This window comes from Pseudonaja textilis, unplaced genomic scaffold, assembly GCF_049901715.1.
Source record: "Pseudonaja textilis isolate UNSWEBS1 unplaced genomic scaffold, rPseTex1.2 PTEXCTG61, whole genome shotgun sequence".
NCBI classification, from domain to species: Eukaryota; Metazoa; Chordata; class Lepidosauria; order Squamata; family Elapidae; genus Pseudonaja; species Pseudonaja textilis.
In genome coordinates, this window is record NW_028262805.1 from 1 (window position 1) to 9,915 (window position 9,915).

The 9,915-nt window shown below is 38.1% G+C and overlaps 1 protein-coding gene across 3 annotated transcripts; it reads right to left on the minus strand.

Annotated features, from left to right (window-relative positions):
* Window positions 1-215: 215 nt before the first annotated feature.
* Window positions 216-9,915, minus strand: LOC148123778 (dehydrogenase/reductase SDR family member 6-like). 3 transcript variants are annotated; one of them, XM_087918817.1, is made up of 5 exons: window positions 8,469-8,790; window positions 6,444-6,569; window positions 3,844-3,922; window positions 1,625-1,721; window positions 216-579 (listed from the first exon to the last, which is right to left on the minus strand). In XM_087918817.1, the coding sequence occupies exons 2-5, from the start codon at window positions 6,513-6,515 to the stop codon at window positions 309-311; spliced, it is 519 nt and encodes a 172-aa protein (XP_087774943.1). In that variant the 5' UTR covers window positions 6,516-6,569; window positions 8,469-8,790; the 3' UTR covers window positions 216-308. The 3 variants fall into 3 exon arrangements, with proteins under 3 accessions (XP_087774943.1, XP_087774945.1, XP_087774942.1); XM_087918819.1 differs by having other exon boundaries at window positions 8,666-8,789; XM_087918816.1 differs by lacking the exon at window positions 8,469-8,790 and adding an exon at window positions 9,842-9,915 and having other exon boundaries at window positions 218-579.

A 9,915-nucleotide genomic window follows, 5' to 3' on the forward strand; every position in this document is an offset into this window, starting at 1 on the left:
AGAGAAGGCACGACAAATATTTGACCCAAATGCAAGCTTTTCCCAGCTTGGTGTACTTGGTAATTTTGAAGTACAAACAATTCTCAGGCAACATTTTGGTTGAGAATTATCAGGTCTGTAGCTGAAAACATGAGATTCCAGGTACAGAATGACTAACCTGTATGTTTTTGGCCTATTCCATAAGCTTTTGTGCCAACAATCACATACTTTTTGATCTCAGCTTCTACTAGCTTCAGCCACCATGGCCAATTGCAACACATTAGGAAAGTTGTAGAATGAAAATATGAAAGGTATCAACTACTGCTGCATTACAGGATTATTATAAGGACTCCAGATATTGTTCCAAAGTACCAAGGTTGCCTACGTCTATAACAGATAACACATATTAGGTGGCTTGAGAACTTTTCAACTTCCAAATTTCTTTTCATCTTACTCTGTTGCCCTACAGATGTGAGAAGTCTCAATCCTACCTTAGGCAAGAATGTTTTGATCATGAGATACATGCTACGAACATTGACTTCCATTGTGTAGGCCCAGTCTTCTTCCTCACAATCCAAAATAGTCCCATGATGAACAAAACTATAGCAGAAGACACAACTGTTTTATTTTATTTTCTGAAGCACATAAATTGTCAAGGTGACAGGACAAAACCATAAATTAAAGAGTCAGGACAAGTCCTAGTATGCTGAAATCATGACTGTTGTAACAGAATTACAAAGATGATGAATTTGCACAACATGACCCACAAAATGGACAATCACATTTACATTTTCTGAGAAGTGAATCTTATGTATTGGCAAACACACTGGCACAAAATTGGAACTGCAGAGGTGTCATGGTCTCTAATATACATATAATTAACTACAGGAAGTTCTGGGATGGCAATAAGGCAGTCAGGAAGGGTTTGATATACTCTTTTCCTGTGTTATTAATCAAACTGACACTTGTTCTTATTTTTATACAGGTTGTTCTGAGTTTTGGAGTGATACCTCAATTCAGTGAGATTTTTGAATGAAGTACCCTTGAGAGTGAATCAATATCCAGGAATGAAACACTTCATTAGACTTCCATGCCATCTTGATCAAAGAATCTAATATATGCACGGGTATAAAAGACCCATGAAGCAAACTGACCTACTTCAATGTGGCAGCTCTAAGCAGATAAACTTCTCCAAATCGAAGAGTTGCTTCAAATCAGATGAATTTAATAACCCAAAATGGAGCAACATCTGGAGTGGGATTGCAGTCAGTCAGTCAGCACAATGTGTACAGTGTTATGAAAGGCAAGGCACCTCTATAGGAGACTCTCAGAGCAATCAAGTAAATAAAGAAATGTCTCACAGTTCATAGTGTGGATAGATCCAATCTTTTACACTGGCAGAAACAAATGTAGAATATTTTATATATTTTAATATTATAGTGTTTATAATATTAATAGGTTTGTGCCCATCTAATAGGCAGAATCAAGAAGATTATAATAGAAGGAATCAACTTGTTACTATTAAACCTTGCATTGCCAAACCATCTTTGATTGAGATTATTAATAACCTAAGTGAAAACAAAAAAACCAGATTTCAGAAAGGAGGAAGATTAGAAAAACAGTTTAAAATCTGGCAACATTTTACCCTGCAATATTGCACAAAACGTCGATTCTCTTCACCTCCTTGGCCAATTTTTCAATTTGTTCTTTCCTGGTGACATCGAGCACCCGGATCTGAATGCCTGTTAAAAGAGATCAACATATGCTGTGATGAGTGTGTGTTATCTTCTCAAAATTAAAAAAGCAGCAGCACTACAAAGGTGAAAATAGGGAACTGTACAAGTAAAGAGACTATAGAGTACTTCCAGAAGCAAAAGCCATTTCACAAATTCAACCTCCATGCAAATGAGAAAACATTTTGGTCCGTTATGTTGGAATGAATGAATGAATGATAAATGAATGGATGAATGGATGGATTGGACGGATGAATTAATGATTGATGAATGGATGGATGGATGGATGGATGGATGAATGATTGATGAATCAATGGCTGGCTGGCTGAATGGATGTAGAGCAGAACTGTCCATATTTTCTAATCACATGGAGTAGCTCTGGACAGAGAACCCAAATGCTATTGATGCTGGTTCTCCTTCTTGGAATTATGAAGAAATAGCAACATACAAGCTTTAGTCTGACATAGTCCTCAACATTCATTTATCTATGGAATGTTTTCTTTTACACAAATCTCTTTATGAGATTGTCTACATGTGATACAGATAATCCTCCACTTACAACCATTCATTTAGCAACCACTTGAAGTTACACGGCACTGAAAAAAAATTACTTATGATTGGTCCTTGCCCATCATCGTCACAGCATCTCCTCATCATCTGATCAAAATTCAGACACTTGGCAATTGGCATATATTTATGAGAATTGCAGTATCCCAGGGTTACATATTGCCATTTGTGACCTTCCTAGCTGACTTCCATCAAGCAAAGCCAGTGAGACAAATTGGATTCACTTTAAGGACCACATGACTCATTTAATAACCGTGGCAAAAAGTTGGTAAGATTGGGCAAGACTCAACAATTGCCTGGCTTAGCAATGGAAATTCTGCTCCCAGCCATGATTGAAAGTCAGCTGCCTGGATTAGCTTCTTCAAAAGCATACACAAAACATAATAAATGTGAAAGTTTGCACTAACAAGTTTACATTATTAATGTTTCAGTTACAAATTATTTGTTTGCTGAGTAACATGTTATGTTCCAGCGGTTAAAATCCAGAATCATAGACACCACATTTATATCTTCCACTGAATCACTGAATAATTTTCTGGCTTATTTGGAAAATGTGGAACTGAAAATCAAATTCAGAAATAATTGGACCACACACAGCTGCCAGATTAAAAAACTTTTTGACAATAACACTAATGAAGAATAGGATATTAAAGTTAAATTCAACTTGAAGTCAGCTTTGAGTCCATTCAGGTTAACTACTCTGGAATTTTCTTGAGGATCTAGGGAAGCAAAGGAATCTCTGGAGAAATCCAAAGCAAATGAAGAAAGATTCATGGTAGAGATATAGTTGACCTACATAGCTAAAAGCAAGCTTTGGCAGCATTTCTAAATAAGCACGAGACTGGAAACTTAAATTAAAATGATCTAATGGAATGAAAACCTGAATTCGGCCTCACAATTCTAAAACAATGACACCTGACAATTGAGAACTAGGACTTTGGGAGAGTAGTTTATGATGGCCTTCTTCAATCAATCTAGTCCAATCTTCTCCACCCACTATCCAAATATTTGGGCTTCAACTCTCAGAATTTCCAGTCAGCATAAAATCTGCGGAGACAACTAAGATGTTACATCCACATATCTGGAACATGCCAGGTGGAGAGAGCAGAACACCTTCAGAACTTTTGACAGCCGCTTTATGATTTACTCATTTATCCTCTTAAAATAGCCAGGAGGCCCATGAGCAGAAGCTGCCAGAGGTTCTTATCTGCATGGCAGCCTTCCGGGTAGGCCTTCTAGGCCACAACCTTGCTGCTCATATTAAAGCTATAAGAGAGAGGAGATAACAAATATGAAGGCCATGGTAGCTCCTTTGCTTTCTCAGCTTAAGGCTTTGCTCATTGCTCAGAGCTACCCTGAATTCTGAGGTTTTACCCTGAATTCACTCCCCATACAGTATGAGAAAGAGCAACTAGTACTTACTGTAGATAAACCATAGGGATAAAACACAACAGACTTGTTTCTCTACTTGCCTTCTATAAGTGGACTCGGGATGGGAACATCACAAGAATGAGGGATCACAGAATACACTTTGCTAAGCTCTGGTTCTAAGCTCAAGGAATACCTGGATAACTTTCCAGTTCTCGAAGTTTGGACTCATTAATATCTGTAGCAATAACTTGAGCTCCTTCTTTTGCAAAAGCCTTTAAAAACAAAAATACGCATATATGTTCATTTTTACAAACTATATCCATACAGATAAAAGCAGCACATTATGTTTCTTGTGTTTTTAATAGCAGTTATGTTTATTTTTAATTGTTATTATCATGTTCTTTTGTGCATTACTCTAGGTTCCACTGGAAAAATGGCAAACAACCAACCACAATAACAATAGTATCACCATCAAAGATTACAGCAATTATATAGAATTATACCTACAAAATTGGTTAGGAACTAATTTTTTTCCAGAGCTATTCTGGCAACTCTGAAACTGCTATTTCTGTGATATGTTCCGAAATACCAGAGCATCTTCACAGATAGTGAAAAGTTCTGAAACTGTTGAAAAAATGATTTGCTGAAAAAGAAAAGCATGTCTTCTGCAGGCCATCCTGTAAAGCAGGGGTCCTCAAACTTGGCAACTTTAAGACTTGTGGACTTCAACTCCCAGCATAGCTGGCTGGAGCATTTTGGGAATTGAAGTCCACAAGTCTTAAAGTTGCCAAGTTTGGGGACCTCTGCTGTAAACTAACAATCTACTTGATGTGAAAAATGAGAGTTTTCACATCAAATGAAAAGACTTATTATACTTTACCTTTTATATTCAGAAGACAAACTAAAATATACTGGCTGAAAAAAATCCACGATATACTAAAATCAGGTTTGAGATATTTAACCCATGAAGTGGAAAGTATTTGCATATTTGTATGTGTCCCAGGCCTGAAGCCCCAGATATGAGAAGGGTTCTATTTCCTGGTTGTGCTAACAACTGTTGAGTGTGACATCTTCCTTAACTACTGTGTATTTTAATCTTTGTATTTATGATGAGAATTGTTCCAGAATTACTTGTCACAGAAATTGAATATTTGCAGGATACTGATGGTTTGCAAAAATTAGAAAAATGCACAAGAAAAAAAAAATCTTACAATTTCTCTTCCTAATCACTATGTATCTAGTGGAGGGATAAAAAAAGTGAAACTTGGAAATAGGAATGGAGTTTTCTGGAAGAAGCTATATCTGGTTAGCTAGCTCATAGATTTTTATTGCAAATCGCAGCTAAATATATGTTAAATATTGTTCCTTACATAATACTATTTACTTTAAAGATTCATGCAAGTCTCTTCCTTGACAGGGAAACGGAATATCTATAAATGGAACAAACAAGATCATAATATTTTCCCCTGTGTAAGTAAGTTGATCTGTTTTTAAAATTAGGACTGGCTTTTATCTTGTATGATTTTCTATTATGATCAGGGCTGGGCTGCTATAGGTTCGCCCAGGTTTGGGCAGACTCATTGCTAACTTTATGGCTGGTTTGGTGAACTGCCAAATCCTGCCCCTGGCTGGCCCCTCCCACCCCTCCCATCCCTCCTCTCCCAGGAGTCTCCATGTGGCCCTTTTGGATGTGAGGTAAGTGCAGGGCCCGTGTGGAGGCTCGGGGAGGGGGGAAAAATGGGCCTCCCAGAAGTTCCAGAAGTTTGGAAACATGCCTGTTTCTGGTCTCCGGAGAGCCTCCAGAGCCCAGGGAGGTCTCCCAGAGACTTGAGGAAAGCCTCCGGAGCCTGGGGAAGGTGAAGACGCCCTCCCGCACCACCACCATGGTGCAGGAGGCAGACTAGGCCACACCCACCCAGCAAACAGGCAGAGAACCCATTGCTGAAATTTTGGAAGCCCACCCTTGATTACGGTTCACTACAGTCAGCCAGATGTTTTGACTGGTTTTTGAATTTTTATCCACCTATAGATCCTTCCCAAGGACCTGAGATAGGCAAATATTGGTGTTTTGTGGTGCTAGAGGTATCGTTGCAGGATGTAAATTGTTCTGAGTAAAACTGCCTTTTGCAATTATTATTTGTCCAATTTCCATAGCAGTCCATTTCAGTAAATGACTCTGTATATACTCTAAAGCTGGACCTTAAAGTTTACTTTTAAGTTATGATTTTTTTAATGCCTACGGTAGCTTGAAATACCCAGCTCTTAAATAAAAGAACACAAACACAATGCATTTATTTTCAGAGAGTGAACTTACAAATGTTACATCATTTGTAACACCTCTAGATGAAAATTACTTCTGGTGCCTATCTATGGACATGTGCACAGGTTTTTTTTTTTTTTTCTTTTTTCAATATGAAAGTGATTTGCCATTGCTTTCTTCTGAGACCCATTTTTGAACTTGGATTCCAGCCAAGGATTTCCTTAGCCAGGGAAATCTGCCCAAGGATTTCCCCCATCCAAGTCTCCCATCAAAGAAGTAACCATGCCTGATTCTGTTTAACCTTTTCAAGATCAGCCAAGGTTATGAAATGTTCGCAGCTGATTGTGATGAAACATCGGCAGCATGACTATTATTCTGATAATATTATACCCTTTCTCTTCAGGTTATTTTCACCACTTCCTCTAGTCTAGCACATAGCCTTTAGCTTTCACACTTAAAGGGAAGGTCCTTTTGTACCTAAAATTTATAAAATTAATTGCATGATGATATTCAATAAATAATTCTGCACTTACTTTAGCCACCGCTTGGCCAATTCCTTGGGCTGCAGCAGAGAGTAATATCACCTTCCCCTCAAGCCGCCCCATTTTAGAAGCAGATCCAATCAATTTCAGGGCCTTATGAATTGGTGTTGATTACAGCTGAAAGGTAACGTACGTTCATTATATTGCCATTTATATAGTAGCCCAATAGATTTCCATGCTTCTTTTGTACTTTTATGGTTATAAAGGTGATTTTAGAACTTAATTTACAGATTTATTAGAGGGATACTATGGTAAGACAACTTCCTCATTTAATAATCCAGATTTTTACACATACAGATCGTTAGAAGGGACCTTGTAGGTCATCCAGTCCAACTCCCCACCCAAGCGGGACACCCTACACTACTTCTGACAAATGGGAGTCCAATCTCTCCTTGAAAGTCTCAACTGATGGTGCTCCCACAACTTCCGAGGGCAAGCTGTTCCATTGGTTGATTGTTCTCACTGTCAGAAAGTTTCTCCTTGTTTCCAGGTTAAATCTCTCCTTGTTCAGTTTCCATCCATTATTCCTTGTCTGGCCTATAGGAGCTTTAGAAAATAGCTTGACCCACTCCTCCCTGTGGCAGCCCCTCAAATATTGGAAGACCGCTATCATGTCTCCCCTGGTCCTTCTCTTTACTAGACTAGCCAAGCTTAGTTCCTGCAACTGTTCGTTGTATGTTTTAGCTTCCAGTCCCCATATCATCCTGGTTGTTCTTCTCTGTACTATTTCTAGAGTCTCAACATCTTTTTTATAATGTGGTGACCAAAACTGGATGCAGTACTCTAGGTGTGGTCTTACTAAGGCTTTATAGAGTGGTATTAGTACTTCCCTTGATCTTGGTTGTATCCCTCTGTTAATACAATTTAGGATTGCATTAGCTTTTTTGGCTGCTGCTGCACACTGCTTGCTCATATTTAGCTGGTTGTCCACTAAGACTCCAAGATCCCTCTCACAGTTACTGCTATTGAGTCTGGTTTCACCCAGTCTTTATGTGCACTTTTGGTTTTTCTTGCCTATGTGTAGGACTTTACTTTTCTCAATATTGAATTTCATTTTATTAGATATGGCCCAGTGTTCTAGTCTGTCAAGATCTATCTTCTTGGGTGTTAGCTATTCCTGCCAGCTTAGCATCATCTGCAAATTTGATAAGTTCCCCTTCTATTCCCTCATCTAAGTCGTTAATGAAGATATTGAAGAGTACTGGGCCTAAGACGGAACTTTGTGGCACCCCACTGCTTACTTCCCTCCATGTAGACTTGGACCCATTAAGGACTATTCATTGAGTATGGTTTGCCAGCCAGTTGCAAGTCTATCTAGTGGTGGTGCTATCTATTCCACATTTTTCTAGCTTACTAAGAAGTAGGTTGTGGTCTACTTTATTGAATGCCTTGCTGAAATCTAAATATATTATGTCCACAGTATTTTGCTGGTCTACTAATTTAGTCACTGTGTTGAAGAATGAAATAAGATTGGTTTGGCATGATCTGTTTTTAACAAACCCGTGCTGACTGCTAGTTATTACTTTACTTGTTTCTAGATGTTTTTTTATTATCTTTTCCAGTATCTTCCCGGGTATTGATGTTAGGCTGATTGGTCTATAGTTTCCTGGGTCTGTTTTTTTTCCTTTTTGAAGATGGGAACCACATCAGCTCTTTTCCAGTCCTCTGGTAGTTCCCATTATCTGCACATTATCTGAATGTTTTGAGTCTGAGAATGGATTACTTAAGTATCTAATTGCATAGCCTATTTTTTTTCATATGAAGCAGATCAGTCCACTCTTTAATTTATAGTTATCTCCAAAAAAACCCTTTATGCTCACTGATTTTAAATTTTGTATTTGGCAAGGAAGTTTAAAGGGGGATTTCTAACAAATAATTAACATGCTTGGCTGGGGAATTCTAGGAGTTGAAATCCATACAATTTAAAGTTCCTAAGTTTGAAAACATGCTCTGAAGGGTTTGTACTTGATCCGAGGCCTTGAAGAGGAACAAAAAAATTCAATCCCATTAAATTACCTCAGAAAAAACACAGAAAATATATATCAACCTTTTCTTCACCACAGACCCCCTTTCGATTCCTTTTGTGGCCATGGACCATGGATCACTAAAACATAAGATTTAAATCATAACACTTTTTCAAGCCTTTCCGGACTCTCTGTGACATCACAGCCCTCAGGGGTTCATAGACCACAGGTGGAGAACCACTTACGTACATTATACATACAGTAAATTGTGACCTTCAGTATTATGGTATGTTAGTCTTCCTGATCGAAAGCAATTTTTCAAAAAGTTGGGACAATTATTGATTAAACAGTCAAAGGAGTGGTTATTCTTCAACTAAGAAAGGATGAGGATTTATTAGTTCAAAGAATAAGGCACCACAAGGTAAACTGTTAATGAAATTATTATTTTTCATAAGGAAGAAACATCTATTTCTCTGAAATTCTGTCTCTGGTTTTAAAAAAACAAAGCCATTTATTATCCTGGAGAGGGAAGGGCTGGACTTATGCCTTTGCTTCATATGACAAAAGTCATTCCTCTCTCAGTTTTGCTGTTGTTCCAGGTTCCTGTTATTTTGTAAATCCTGGCTGATTCAAGGCATTGAAAAACTTTAATTAATGCTTATGAAATTTGAAAAATATTAACTTTCTCAAACGCCCGAGTTCACATTTCCCAGGACCAGTCAAAAAATGCAAACTAATGTGGCAACATTTTCTGAAACAATCTTCTCCAGTTTGATGTCCTCTACACTTCCCCTCTCATAAATCCTTAAAAGAACGATTGTAGGAATGGAAATCTGATAGGACTGGGCTGAAGCAAGTTGAACAAAAAATAGTATTAAATTTTCATGCTAATTCTGATTAGTCAGGCTCCCGTAGCTTATAAATCAGCAGACACAGTAAATTGGATTGAATGGAGCAGAGTTTGGTGAACAAACTGTTAACCAAACTTTTAACACAGTGGGACAATATGTTGAGCAAACACAGCTATAAATTGCTTGCATTTTGCTTGCCCCTTTGAAAGATCATATGGGGATTTAAAATATCTACTAGTCTTTGATGACACGGCACAAATCATTATGGAACTTAATCTTCTGGGATCTTTCTCACGAGACTGGAAACAAGGTTTCCAGCTGCTCTTCAGAGAAAACGCATATTTAGGCATAAGGAAGTACGGGTGGAGCGGTTTGCTTTGGCTTCCAATATCTTACATGACAAAGCCTAAAACAATTTAAAAATTTCTAAACTTCTTTTTGTCTCAGGAAGTAACCCCCCCCCCCCCCAAAAAAAAACAACAACAACAACCCTGCAGCCAAAATTACTCTCGCAGGCTTCTCATAGTTTCTTAGCACTAAAAAAAATAAACATGACTGCAAAGAAGAAACTCACCCCAGGAATCCAATAAGGACTTCTACCAGGAGGCGGGCTTGTGTTTTCTGAAGCATGGTGGGATTTGTAGTGCA